Below are 15,500 nucleotides of genomic sequence, written 5' to 3'. Positions count from 1 at the left end.
ATATAAGTTATAAGAGTTAATAAGAAGCCTGGGCTAATAGGCCAATCAGTTTGTAATTAATGTAGACCTCTGTGTGATTCTCTTGGACCTAACGGCTGCCGGCCCGGGCGGGACAGAACAACACAACACATTCTCTCCATTTGTTTTTGGAGAAAGTATACACAGAAAAGTACAAACTGTGAAACTTACATAAGAAACCTCACTCACAAGAAAAGCAAGACAGAGGCTTGTGGGGTAGCTTAGAAGGGAAAGGAACTTGTTGCCAAGCTTGAGGACCTGAGCTCCATCCCTGGGATTCACACAATGGAAAGAGAACTGATTCCAGCAAGTTGTCTGCTGAGCTCCAGATTTACACCAGAGCATTGGTGAATCCTTGTCCAACACTTCATGCAAATAGATAAATAAGCAAACAAATAAATAAAATTTACACCAGAGCATTGGTGTATTCTTGTCCAACACTTCATGCAAATAAATAAATAAGTAAACAAATAAATAAAATTTACACCAGAGCATTACTGTATTCTTATCCAACACTTCATGCAAATAAACAAACAAATAAGTAAATGATAAATATTTTAAAAAGCAGGTTGATTACTGTTACACATGGTTTACACAAGTATAAGCTCTACCCACTGGGTTTCTTTTCACTGTGAGATCTTTCATGTCTTTGAAGGTATGAGAAATACACAAACTCTTTCCCACATGGATTACACTTGTAGAATTTCTCTCTAGTAGTGTGAGTTCTTTCATGTATTTGGAGGGATGTGGAAAAAGGGAATGCTTGCCCACACTCCACACATACATATGGCTTCTCTTTAGTGTGTGTTTTCTCATGCCTGTAATTAGCACTGGAATGGGTGAAGGTTTTTCCACAATATTTACATGTATAGGGTTTCTCTCCAGTGTGAATTCTTTCATGTTTTCGAAGGTATGAGGAAAACATAAATGCTTTCCCACACTCTTGGCAAACATAGGTTTTCTCTGCAGTGTGAATTCTTTCATGGTTGTAACAGTGGCCCGCACTGATGAAGGATTTTCCACATTGTTTACATGCATAGAGTTTCTCTCTGCTGTGAATTCTTTCATGTTTGTGAAGGTTTGAGGACCGTCTGAATGCTTTGCCACATTGATTACATGCATACCGTTTCTCGCGAGTGTGGCGTCTTTCATGCTGGAGAAGATGGTAAGCATGAATACATGCTTTCCCACAATGTTTACATATATAATGTTGCTCTTTTTTGTGAGTTTTTTCATGATTTTGACGGGCCAGGGAATACATGAAGGTTTCACCACAATGTCTACAAGAGTAAGTTTTCTCTCTTGAGTGAATTCTCTGATGTCTTGTCAAGTGACTGGAGTGAATGAAGGTTTCACCACATTTCTTACACGCCAATGGTCTTTCTCCAGTATGGATCCTTTCCAATGTTTGAACACAACTTTTTTCCTTCAAGGTCTTCTCAAATTGCTTACATTCACGTTGCTCATCTCCAGTGCAAGTTCCCCCATAATCTTGATGAGAACTGGGATTACTAAAAGATTCATTAGATGGCTTACTTTCACATATGTTCTCTCTAGCAGGAGCACTCTCCAGTGTTTGAAAGGACTCAGAATAAAGAAAATCTTCCTGACTCGACTCCTGTTTAATAGCCTTCTCCACATGTTCCTGACACACATATGGTTTCTCTTCAGTTTGACTTTGAATGATCATATGGGAGGATGAGTGATCACTGATGTCTTTTGCATAGATGCTGCTTTCATAAACTATGATTGCAGGATGCTCGTGTGCATTAACAACATTCTTGGGTATCTGTTGGTGGGTCTTTGCACATTCACTACTGTGTTCATAGTCACAGAATCGCTCAATGACCTGAATTCTGCAAAAACAAAAATGGGGGGGGGAATTATTCCTCTTTTATCACTAATAGTAGATGACGGATTTTGTGGTCTCCGCCTGTGTAGTATTCAGAAGGCACTGGCAGGAAGTGAACAAACTGAGAGCAAACTAGACCACAGTGAAAGACCCTGTCCTCAGAAGGAAAAGAAATGTACTGAGTTTGTTTCCATTAGAACTAATAAACACGAAGTACTGAACATTCAGCAAGGGCTGAGGACAGTATACAACCATAAAAGGTTCTGGAGTAATAGTTTGATAAACACTGTCTATGACATAGTTAACAAAGCTTATTCCTTATGCACTATGAGTCAGACATTCTCAAATTTTAAATAGCTGAATATCCTTCAGGCAATTCATTGAAGATGGGTCTCAATCGAAATGCCTTTTCTTCCCACATAAACCTTATAAGGTCCAAAGGTAACTTGCTAAAAATACATCAAATAAATTTGTAGACAACAGGCAGTTTTATATAAGGACCCGCCGGTAAATGTTTCAGCTAAAGGGTGCACTGCATTTTGTTACTGCTCTCTCAAAACAGTGCAGTAAGAGGTGCAGTCCAAAAATTCCATGCAAGTACTACATTAGATTTAGGATTATCCATTTATGAGTTCTCAAGCTCAGTGAAGTTTTACAGAAAATTTGAGATTAGGTCAATTTACATTTTTTGCTTCTTTTTCAAGACAGGGTTTCTTTGTGTAACAGTCCTAGCTGTCCTGGCATTAGCTCTTGTAGACCAGGCTGGCCTCGAACTCACAGAGATCCACCTGCCTCTGCCTCCCAAGTGCTAGGATTAAAGGCGTGCGCCACCACTGCCCGGCTTGCATTTTGATCTACTGGGATGGTTTCCTTATTTCTCAGATTGGCTCTCCCTCTCAAATATCTGATGCAGATTCCCTTTGCTGTAGGTGTGAATTACCTCAGGTTTCTTTGGAGTTCTTGGCAGTCCACATCAATATTTTCTTCCTCTGTTTTCCGCAGAAATTAAAAGCAAGAAATCATTACGTTATTCAACCTTATACACAAGCTATTTCTTTCCAGCTTCTTCTCTAGTATAAAGTGACCATGCAGGCTACATTTACCACCACAACCCTTTCAATGTTTCAAGCCATATAATTACACAGATGACTAAGAAAGAGTTTTTCTCCAAATGATCACGAAAAGAAATGACACTGATTTGTTGTTACCTATGGAGATCAGGTTCATACATGTTTCCACCATCACATCTCTGTAGAGCTCCCTTTGACTAGAATCCAACAGAACCCACTCTCCTAGGGTGAACTTCACAGCCACATCGTCAAAGCTCACTGGCTCCTAAAATAATTCACAGCATTATTAAAATGCAGTTACTAGAAGAGAGATTAAAAACACAGGAGATACATTAGTCACCTGATAAGTTCCCTCCATGCGTTCTTAATACATTCACCTTATATCAGGGCTAGCACAAACTTATTAATTATCCTTTCTTCTTCTCACACAATTCTAAGAGTTGTATATGCCTATCTAATGAAGGAAATACGGATTGCTCTGCTCTGGTTTCAACGATTCTTTGTACCTTAGACTACAAGTTCCTCCAACTGAGAACCCACAGTGAACAGCAGCTCTGCTGAGTATGCACAGCTATAAGTGTCTGTTAGCAAACTTCATCTACCTCTAGAGACTGGGGATTTCACATAAATGGGTGTAAACAGCTTAACTATAGAGAGGTGCTTGAGATATGGCTCAGAGGTTTAGAGCCCTGCCTGCTCTTCCAGAGGTCCTGAGTTCAATTCCCAGCAACCACATGGTAGCTCAGAACCATCTGTAATGAGATCTGGCGCCCTCCTCTGGCATGTAGGCATACATACAGGCAGAAAACTGTATTCATGATAATTTTTTTTTTTTTAAAAAAAGAGGTGCTCACTGCTATGCAGTAGTTTATGACAACATAAAATAGTATTTCACAGACTATTATCACTGTCATTCTCAGCATACTTCTTAAATAGTGAAACACGGTTTTTATAATATCAAAACCTGAAAGAAAGTTTACATGAAAAATCTCTTATCATTGATCTCAAAGATAATAGGAAACACGGCTGACAAATTTTGCTACTTAGATCACTGAGCACATCTTTTTCTGATGTGCTCATTATGAGTAACATTGTTAGGAAGACTGCTTTTATAAAAGTTTCTTATAAAAGAGTATTAATTCAAAACAAGTAGTTTCTCATCAATCAACCTTGACTTAATACTAAATACAACAAAGGGTAATTCTCTATGCTCCAATATGAGCACTACATACTATAATAATGTCAGTGGCTAGTGACATCACAGGAACAATGGCACTGTTCTGAGAAAGAGATCAATGTCACAAAACATATGCTATCACAGCTGCATCAAATTCTGTAAATCTCACAAAACTTTTAGATTGTTAAAAAGAATTGCTTATTGAAATCTGTATGCAATAATAAATGTTTGGTACCATAAATACATTAGGAATAAGAAAATGATAGTTTGATCCAGACATGAAGTCACATATGAGTATTACCAGACTCACAAGGAGGAGATAGAGGGACCTTGAATTCAAAGCCTGCCTGGGCTGAATACCAAGAACAAGAAATTGAAAAAGAGTATGATAGACTTTGGAAATACACTACTCAGGGAACTCAGCCATAAAGACAAGATGAACAGGACAGAGGAAAGAACAGCAGACTTCAGCGACATGAGATACAAACAGAAAACTCATTGACAGGAGAGGAGATCTTGATCAGCAACGAACCTGTCGGGGAACTTAGTTTGATTTTTCTGTCACTATATACACTTTTAAAAGTCCTTAGAGTAAGTACCTTCACATCATCTTTGTTGACAAACCTTGTAAGTTTGGTTGCGCATAACAGATATCTTGAAAGGCATAGTTTCAATTTCTTCATCTTCATTTCCTTTACTTTTCTGGACACCAACCTTGTTTAACAGGATTTGAAATTCATATTTCCCATGGTGTAGCCTATGGGTGACATTATTGACTGCCCTTCTAGTTGATACATTGTGTGTTTCATTTTCAAAATTTCTGTAATTCCTGAAGGGCCAGAGAAGTGGTTTATTGGGTAACAGCATTTGTTACCATGCATGAGAAAATAAGGTTAATCCCCTGAACCCACATAGTGGAAGGATACAACTCATTCCCAGATGTTGTATTTTGAATTTCTCACACGGTGTACATGCGTGGGTGTATTCACATGTGCATACAGAGAGAGAGAGACACTAAAAATAATAAGTGTAACATTCTATGGTAATAACCACTTAAGTTTGGGATTGTTCTGAAGTATTGCATAAAACTATTTTAAGGGAGAAAAAAAATGGCTCAGTGTGTAAGGGCATTTGCGCCCAAACCTGAATTCAATTAGTGCAAGTTAAACACCTGACTGCTGTAAGTTGTCCCCTGACATCCAGAGATGGGCACACCACACACACCTCATAAACGTATAAAAGAATTTAAATACAGTTGAGTGTTCTATTAAAACACTCTGTATCCTCCTGCAAGCTCGGTGGACCGCTGAAACACAGCCTGCTACAATACAAGGGGACCAAGAGGTGAATGACCAACCACTCGGCTGGACACCCCACTCTCTAAGCCCTCCACACAGGGGCAAAACCCCGGGCCCTTCCCCCCCTGCCTCAGCTTCTCTCACCAGCCAGCAGGAGAGTTTCCTGCAGGTAGGCTACCCCAGTACTCCCATCCCATCCACCAGACCCTGAAAGCTACAAGTTCCACCCAACCCAAACTCGCATATACTCCAGCAACCTCAGTGGAACTCTGAAACACAGCCTGCCACTAAACAGAGAAGACCAAGAGGCGAGTGATCAGCCACCCAGCAAGACACCCCATGCTCTGGGCCCTCCCTCCTTAGTGGAGCAAAAATCCCTGGCCCCTCCCCCACCCGCTATAGCCAGACAGCAGGTGAGTTTCCTGCAAGTAGGTTGCTCCAACACTCTGAAAGCTAAAAGTCCAGCTCCACCCCCAAACTCTCCAACCCCCCTGCCCCCCCCCCGCAGCCTCAGAGAAACCCTGAAAAACAAGCTGCAACTATGTAAAGAGGGCCAAGAGAGCAGGCCAAGAGAGATCTCAGTGGCTCCCTGAGACACAGACACCTACAGTACAGAGCAGACCAAAAACAGTTTCCAAAGATGCAGACAGCCACTGCAAGTCTTGAACCAAGATGCAAAGACACTGCCAGCATCAACTGAAGGAAGAGATGGGTAGGCACCAATGTGAGAATTCATCCAACAACCTAAAAAGCAACACCAGAACCCAGTGATCATATAACAAGAAGACTTGATTATCCTGACTGAAAAGAAGCAGGAGGCGGACTTGATCGGGGGAGAGGGGAGGCAAATGGGAGGCGGTGGCGGGGAGGAGGCAGAAATCTTTAATAAATAAATAAATTTAAAAAATGAAAGAAAAGACAAAAAATTGGAAGAAATTAATGAATCCCTCAAAGAAACCCAAGAAAAAACAATCAAACAGGTGAAGCAAACAGTTCAAAACTTGAAGACTGAAATAGAGGCAATAAAGAAAACACAAACCAAGGGAATTCTGGATATGGAAAATCTGGGTAAATAAAGGAACTACAGATGCAACCACAGCCAACAGAATATAAGAGATGAAAGAGAGAATCTTAGATGTTGAAGGTACTATAAAGGAAATTGATTCACTGGTCAAAGAAAACAAAATCCAACAAATTCTTAACACGAATCATCCAGGAACTCCGGGACACCATGAAAAGACCAAACCTAATAATAATAGGGATAGAAGAAAAAGAACTCCAGCTCAAAGGCACAGAAAATATATTCAACAAAATCATAGAAGAAAACTTTCCCAACCTAAAGAATGATATCCCTATAAAGGTACAAGAAGCTTACAGAACACCAAATAGACTGGATCAAAAAAAAGTTCCCTCGCCATATAATAATCAAAACACAAAACATACAGGATAAAGACTGTTAAGAGCTTCAATGAAAAGAGATCAATTAACATATAAAGGTAGACCTCTCAGAAAGTCTACAAACTCATGGAAATTGAACAGTGAATTATTGAACCACTCCTGGGTCAAAAAGAAATAAAGAAAGGAAGTAAAGACTTCCTAGAATTCAACAAAAATGAAGGCACAACGTACTCAAACCTATAGGACACTAAGGAAAGCAGTGCTAAGAGGAAAGTTCATAGCACTAGGTGCCTACATAAAGAAAGTGGAGAAAGCTCACACTACTGACTTAACAGCACACCTGAAAGCTCTGGAACAAAAAAAGCAGACTCACCCAGGAGGAGTAGAAGACAAAAAAATAATCAAACTGAGGGCTAAAATCAACAAAATACAAAATACAAACAAAACAATCCTGAACAATAAAGGAACTTCTGGAGACATTGGCATCCCTGACATCAAACTCTATTACAGAGCTACAGTAAAGAAAACAGCTTGGTATTGGTATAAAAATGGAGAGGTTGACCAATGGAATGATCCGGATATTAAACCACACACTTATGAACACCTTTTTGACAAAGAAGCTAAAATTATACAATAGAGAAAAGAAAACATCTTCAACAAATGGTGCTGGCATAACTGAATGTCAATATATAGAAGAATGAAAATAGATTCATATCTATCCCCATGTAAAAACTCAGGTCCAAATAAATTAAAGAGCTCAATATAAATCTGACCACACTGAACCTGATAAAAGAGTAAGTGGGAAGTAAGTTTTAATGCATGGGCATAGGAGACCACCTCCTAAATATGACACCAGTAGTACAGACACTGAGATTAACAATAAAGAAAAAGGACCTCCTGAAATTGAGAAGCTTCTGTAAAGCAAAGGACACAGTCAATAAGACAAACAGGTAGCCTACTGTATGGGAGAAGATCTTCACCAATCCTACATCAGATAGAGGATTGAACTCCAAAATTTATAAAGAACTCAAGAAATTGGACATCAAAGTTCTAAATAACCCAATTAAAAATGAGGTACAGAACTAAACAAAGAATTCTCAACAGAAGAATTTCAAATGACCAAAAGATACTTAAGGAAATATTCAGCATCCTTAGTCATCAGGGAAATACAAATCCAAACAACTCTGAGAAACCATCTTACACCAGTCAGAAAGGCTAAAATCAAAACCACCAATGATATCTTATGCTGCAGAGGATATGGAGTAAGGGGAACACTCATACATTGCTGGTGGGAACAAACTTTTACAACCATTTTGGAAATCAGTACAGTGGTTTCTCAGAAAATTAGGAATCAACCTACCTCAGGATCCAGCAATACTATTCTTGGACATATACCCGAAAGATGCTCAATCATACTACAAAGACATTTGTTTAACTATGTTCATAGCAGCATTATTTGTAATAGCCAGAACCTGGAAACAACCTAGATACCCCTCAACTAAAGAATGGATAAAGAAAATGTGACACATTTATACATTAGAATACTACTTAGTCGTCAAAAACAATGACATCTTGAAAGTTGCATGTAAATGGATGTAACTAGAAATCACCTTCCTGAGTGAGGTAATCCAGACCCAAAAAGATAATTATGGTATGTATTCACTCATAAGTGGATACTGAATATAAAGCAAAGGATATTGAGCCTATAGCTCATGATCCTAGAGAAGCTAAGTAACAAGGTGAACCCTAAGAAAAACATACATAGATCCACCTGAAAAGGGGAAATGACAAGTTAACCTAACAAAATTGGGAGCAAGGGGATGGGGGGAAAAGAGAGGGTGGGAGGGGAAAAGGATGGGAGAAGTAAGGGGGAGATCTTGAGGGACTGGGATAGTTGAGATAGAGGAAGGACAGAGATGAGAGCAAGGAAAGAGATATCTTAATTGAGGGAGCCATTATGGGATTACCAATAAACATGACTGTAGAGAAATTCCCAGGAATCTACAAAGATGACCCCAGCTAAGATCCTAAGCAATAGAGGAGAGGGTGCCTGAATTGGCCTTGCCCTGAATGATGGATATCTTAAATATCACCATAGAACCTTCACCCAGCAACTGATGGAAACTGAGGCAGAGACCGGCAGCAGAGCACTGGGCTGAGCTCCCAAAGTCCAGATGAAGAGTGGAAGGAATGAGAATATGAGCAAAGAGGTCAAGACCATGATGGGGACACCAACTCAAACAGTTTACCTGAGCTAATGGGAGCTCATCAACTCCAGCCGGACTAGGAAGGAACCAGCATAGAACCAAACTAGTCCCTATGAATGTGGGTGACAGTTGTATGCCTGGGGCAGACTGTGGGGCCACTGGCAGTGGCACCAGGAATTATACATACTGCTTGTAGTGGCTTTTTGGGAACCTATTCTCTTTGGATGGATACCTTGCTCAGCCTAGATACAGTAGGGAAGGCCTTGGACCTTTCCCAAAGCAATGTGCCTTACCCTCTCTGAGGAGTGGATGGGAGGGTGTGTGGTGTGTGGAGGGAATGGGAGGAGGGAAGGGAGTGGGAACTTGGATTGGCATGTATAATAAAAAAGACAGCTTGTTTTCTTTTTTTGAAAAATAAGAAAAAATAATTTGTCTGAAAAATCGATACATATATTAAAGACACTACTTAAGGCAGCATGAACAAAAGCTGTAAAGAAGCCCACAAAAATACAGAACGATGAAAAAACTGCCAAAATGGAAATATAATTCTTACCAAAGAATATGTTTCTCCCACAAAAGTTTGTATTTGGGTGGGTGAGATGGTTCAAAATTAAGAGCACTTATTGCTCCCCTCAGAGAACCAAGGTTTGATTCCCAGCAGCTATATAGGGGCTCACAATCACCTATAACTCCAATTCCAGGAAATCTGATGCCCTCTTCTGACTTCTTCAAGCAATGCTTTAGTGCAGTGTACAAACATACACGCGTGCAAAACACCCATACACATAAAAGTCTTTAAAAAAAGAAGGAAGAAATAAAGGAAGGAAGGAAAGAAGGAAGGAAAGAAGGAAGGAAAGTACTAAAGCTCCTAACTGTTCTTGACTGAGAAAGAATTCAGATTGGGGAGTTAAGGTTGTATATTAAAAGTACCATATTCAGAAACTTCCTGGAGATAAGCCTAACCAAGCTGGGAAAAGACATCTACAAGGAAAATTATCCAATAATAAAGAGGTTGAATTATTATGCCTATGATGTCAGAGAAAGAACACTGTAGATGTAAATAATTCTGCTGAAAGCAGTCTGTACAGTCAATGTAATACTAACAAATGTTTCAATGATATGCTTCACAGAACTACAGACAGTCATACTAAAATATTTGTGGAAGTATAAAAGACCCTGCAGATACAGAGACCAAGAGAATACAGCACTGTGTTTCCAGTCAGTTCTATGGGGTGGGGTCTTTTTACTCCGAATAGAAATAATAAACAGGCATGAAGATGGTCTTTAACCACTTGTCTTTGGCCTCCTTCTATCCCTCGTGGGTTGGTATCGAGGAATCAAGTTCCTGTGCATTTTTTCAAGTTCTACTGTGTGCTCTGGAAGCTGGAATTCCTCAACTCAAGGACCTAAACACTTGCTTCCTCCCTGAACCTCTCCCACTAACGGCATCTTTAAGTTATTTCTTTCTCCTGTGGTTTGTGAAAGCCTTCTAGCCTCTTCAGTTTCAGCCCCTCCCCTTGAGTCCAGCAGCCTGGGTCGTTCTTCCTGCCTTGTTTGCAGTCTGTTCAGCTGCTGCTACAAATGATCAGAATGGCTCGGCAGAGACTGAATTCTAAGATACTGAAATAGGTAAAATGCAAGCAAGCAAACAAAAAGATTTCAGAGTTACTAGTGGAAGTGATCAATGACTTCAAAGAGTATACCAACAAGGTGATACCCAAATTACCCAGCATACCTTGAAACAGCAGAGACTAAAATGGACCAAAAAACCCCACCAACATGAATAAACGTGTCAATGATATCAAAAAGAAAGTCAAAGGATACTCAGATTGTGAGGAAAAAACATACAGGGGGGCGAGTAGAATATTAGAAAATTTTAAAAAAATGAATCAAAAGCCGGAGAAAGGGTCATTAAAAGATAGAACTAAGCCGAAGAAAGCATATCTAGATGAAGATTAAAAATTAATAATTCTGGAAATCCACTGGACAAAATAAGATATGTAGTAAAGACATAATGAAGCTGAATATCAAATCTAGGCAAATGGAGAGACAAACACAAAGACACTTAAAACACAACAGTTGGGTAAAGCACCATTTAGGGTGTGACTGAGAACCCCTGATCAGAAGCTCTGTCTACAAGGACTGATTGATCAGAACCAAAATGATGTGGAGACCAGAACCTGTACCATCTCTTGGGATAGCTTTAGCGCCCATAAATAGCCATTCCTTGTCCATCTCTATGTCAGAACTAACATCCTGTGACTAACAGATAAAATTCTTTTGGAATTTATTAACTTAGTTTCTACCAATCCCCAAACTAAGCATATCAACAGGTGGCATTTGAGGCCTTTATGAGAGATTCCCTATTTTACTATAACCACCTTTCAAATGTATCTATGTATGTATTTTTAAAAAGCTTTGATTTATGACTTTTATTCTGGTATTATAAAACATCATGAAATTCCTTCCTCAGAAGAGGAGGCAGAAGAAATGTAAAAGCCAGTGGTCGGGGAAACGCTGTCTTCTGGAAATGCCAGAGCACCGGTACCCATGAGCTCACAGCACCTGTCGTTACCTGTCCAAGATTGGGCATAGATGGGGAGATACCGTACCGGTTCTCCATTTACTGAGCAGTTAATGGCAACTGACAGTTTTCTGGAGAATTACGTTTAGAGGAAATAGTCCACTGACAGGACGGATTCCCTTTCCAAACACCCATGCACGGACTGCTGGATTATTAAATAATAGTAGCAACAACAACAATAATAAATTTGGAAGAAAGGCATGTTGGGAGTATATATGAGTTGCTGGAAGGAGGAACGGGGTGGATATGATCATATTTCATTGTATATATGCATAAAAATTTTAATACGGAAAAAAATTTAAAAGAACCCAGAGGGATGACGGGGGTAATCTAAAGCAGGTCTAACGGGAGTACAAGGACGGCAAAACAGCGCTCACTGTCCAAGCTCAGACAGCCTGGAGTGTGAGCAGCGCTAACTCCCCAGAGCTGCAATGTCTGCGGCGGACGCCACCCGACAGGGCCGGGACTAGAATGAAGCAGCTTCACAGCGACAGGACAGCACCTCAAATTCCCTGCTGCTTGCTCTGCACACACTTCAAGAGCAGGTGGGGAGACGGCGCCGGCGCCGGGGCGTTCAGCTCACACACAGCTGCACAGCGCCAGGGAAACGTCAGGGCGGCGGGCGCCACATCACACCAGAGCTGCAGCAGAGTCGCAACCCGGGCCCGGGAGCACTCACCATTTCCTGCTTCTGCTGCACCCAGGGGTCGCCCCAAAGGGGCCTACCATCAGCTGGAAGCTTAATCAAAATGGTCCCAATGGCTTCTCGCGACTCAGACTCGGCTAACGGCTGCACCGTCTGAATATCCGTTCTTCTCATTGGACAATTAATGCAAAGTCATAACTGCGTTCCCTGATTGGCGGGTGATACAAGCGGTGAAGAGGATGTGATGGGGACATTGGGGAGGTTGGGAGCTTTAAGAGGGTTGTAGTGTGTGTGGCGGGGGTGGGGGAGAGGAGTGGGTGTTGTGGGGGGAGGGAGCATCTTATAACCTGGAAAACACCCCTTTCCTGCAGGGTTACAGCTATAAGAACAGATTTCAGCAGTAACCTTTTAACCCTGGGTTTCCCGCCTAGAATAAACCTTTAAGGAAACATGTATTCAGGGGTTTTAGAGCAATTTCCCTGGTGTACTTAGTGGGTCACAATAGGTGCTTCCAATTACAAATAGTGCCACTAGTTTGATGGTGGAGCAGCCAAATTCAGTACCTTAGAAACCAAAAGCACGATGACAGGGTAGAAGAGGTCCCTAGGTCAGGAAGAACACAGGTCCACAGGTTCAGGAAGAACAGCCTGGTATGCACGCTCAAGGATGATGCCTGCGAACTAAAGATGAGCCTTATGAAAGATTGATTAGAGTCAGTTACCTCGGGCCCTTCTCAGCCCTCCGAATAGCCTTCTGTGGGCATCTTCTGTACCTGACCGAACAACTCACGAGCATTATGGAAATCATTTGGAATGGACAATGGGACAGCAGTTTCCTTCGGAATGTACAGAACACTAAGTTTTCTAACCAAAAAGACAAGAATATGGCCAGATGGCCTTTGAGGCCAACCCAGAGGTTTCCCTCTTTGCTCTATAACCTTTCTACCTCATGTTTCCAACAATAGATTTTTTTAAAGTGTCTTGATTTATGATTTCTTTATTCTATTACTATTAAACTTCATATTCATGTTGGAACGTAGAAAGTGGGATAATCTAAATTCTGTGTCTCTAGGCTATGGTCACTTTTATTGAGGCTCGGGGTAAACATATCCCTGTGAAGTGGATAATGCTTTTGTCTGGACAGGCAGGCTCCCAAGGCTTTCTCACACCTTATGCTTCTATCGACTCATCTGCAGGCAAGAAAATTGAAACACACACAATTCCTCAGGGTGAGGTGTGCGCGTCTGTGTGGTGAAAGTGCAGCAATAGCATGCAAAGGATTCTGGAGGTGTGAAAGGGAACCCTTAAATTCTTGTTAACGAGAGGTTTCTGTGTCGAAGAGTCAAGACAAAGCCTACCTTCACAAGCACAAATATTCCCAAGCATCAGGATCACATTGACTGCTGAAAGAGATACCAGACTGGCCATTCACTACTGATGGGTCAGAGACATTGTTCTCACAGTTTGACTCTGGGAGCTTACTAGGACATCTCTCATTTCCTCCATTATGAAATCTGTCTCTCAACACCTTAGTGTTCTTAAGAGGAACAAGATAATCCCTATTCATATTAATGTTTAAACCAAAAAAAGCTACCACAGACTTTTACTCAGAAGTGGAAAGCACAACGTGAAAAGAAAAAAGTCAAAACCGAAGTAGTAGAGGGGCTATTAGAGAAAGACACAAGGATGTAGGGGGCTGGGTTGAGAGGGGAGAACAGTCGTTGAGAGGTCACATATGATCAGTTCGCGATATGCCACAAGGAAAGCCATCAATATGTTTGAAAAAATGGGTGAATAATTTGGTTATTTAGATTTTGAGTGATTTTTTATTTTTTTTTTTTTTTTGGTTTTTCGAGACAGGGTTTCTCTGTGGTTTTGGAGCCTGCCCTGGAACTAGCTCTTGTAGACCAGGCTGGTCTCGAACTCACAGAGATCCGCCTGCCCCCACCTCCTGAGTGCTGGGATTAAAGGCGTGCGCCACCACCGCCCGGCAGATTTTTAATTTTTTTAAAATTAAATAAAAAATATACCTGAACTGGAACCTGGTATGTGGACCAGACTGTCTTCAAGCTTGTGGAAAGCCTGTTGTCTCAAATCCTAAGGGACTGGATTATAGGTATGTGGCCGCTTATCTAGCCTGGAGTATACAACCCATCAGAAACAAATTCTCCCAATATTCACACACCCAAGGTGGTATGCGTGAGTGTGCGCACACAAGACAGAAACATAAACACACATGTACACACACATACACATGACAACTATTGGAAATGTGCCATTCAGACTACACCAAGGAAAAGACAGAATATCAAATCCTGAAAGCACGTTTTCTGAATTACTCCAGAAAATCAACAAAAAGAAGAAATTACAATCACTAATTTCTAAATTAGTGCTAAAGACTTCTTGTGCATGATTAAGGGAACAAACATTGAAAAGTGTTTGGCACCTAAGTAGTTACTGGCATACTCTTTACAGAAGGTATAAAAATCTTGAGTATCATGCTCTGTAATATGATGTATGAAAACCTCTAATTGGATTGCATTGTTATGGAGGGTTTGTACACGACAATGAAAAAGACAACTAACATTTCAAAATAAACTGGCTGACACATCCCATCAGAATAAATAATTAGTACTGAGTATGCTTGTGCATGGTTATAACAACAGTCTTTAGGGAGATGAGAAAGGAAGATGGGAAGCTTGGGCATTTCAAATTGGAGGATCTCAGCTCTGTGATATACTAATATTACTAAATTAATTAGCTATGTAAAGCTTTTTACCATGATTTATTCTGAAAAAATCTTTTCATCATGTTCAAAATTGTTTAAAGCATTTTTATTGAAAATATTTTCATGCAATATATTTGTATCATTTTATAACATCATCTTTTGGCTTTTAAGATAAAGTATATCTTAAGCAAATATTACTTTTCTGCTTAAGTTGAAATCAATTTTCAATAAATTGCATTAAGGATATTCAACTGTTTCAAATTCTACATGTCTGATATTCAATTTTATTCACTGTGGCATAGCCAATGTTTTCCATAAGCCTAAAAACAACAGTGTTGCTGAACCTCATGTGATTGTATGGTGTCCTTGAGAGCTTCTAATGATAGTCACTCTTTTTCTGCATGCTGATCACAAATTCTTAAAGAACAAAGGTTGACACTCTGTATTTTTCCTTGGGTCCATGTCTTTCTATGCAGTCATGTTGGCCTCAAACATGACAGCCTCCTGGCACTGTCTCTGGAAT

At 40.4% G+C, this 15,500-nt stretch overlaps 1 protein-coding gene across 2 annotated transcripts; it reads right to left on the bottom strand.

The window, feature by feature from the left end:
* Positions 1-503: 503 nt before the first annotated feature.
* Positions 504-12,399, bottom strand: LOC102001106 (zinc finger protein OZF-like). 2 transcript variants are annotated; one of them, XM_013351320.1, is made up of 4 exons: positions 12,284-12,399; positions 3,079-3,205; positions 2,811-2,859; positions 504-1,874 (listed from the first exon to the last, which is right to left on the bottom strand). In XM_013351320.1, the coding sequence occupies exons 1-4, from the start codon at positions 12,284-12,286 to the stop codon at positions 626-628; spliced, it is 1,428 nt and encodes a 475-aa protein (XP_013206774.1). In that variant the 5' UTR covers positions 12,287-12,399; the 3' UTR covers positions 504-625. The 2 variants fall into 2 exon arrangements, with proteins under 2 accessions (XP_013206774.1, XP_026641707.1); XM_026785906.1 differs by lacking the exons at positions 2,811-2,859; positions 12,284-12,399 and having other exon boundaries at positions 3,079-3,190.
* Positions 12,400-15,500: the final 3,101 nt, after the last annotated feature.

Source organism: Microtus ochrogaster, linkage group LG3 (genome assembly GCF_000317375.1).
Source record: "Microtus ochrogaster isolate Prairie Vole_2 linkage group LG3, MicOch1.0, whole genome shotgun sequence".
NCBI classification, from domain to species: domain Eukaryota; kingdom Metazoa; phylum Chordata; class Mammalia; order Rodentia; family Cricetidae; genus Microtus; species Microtus ochrogaster.
The sequence above is the reverse complement of the archived record's forward strand: the minus strand, read 5'-3'. Positions and strand labels throughout refer to the sequence as shown.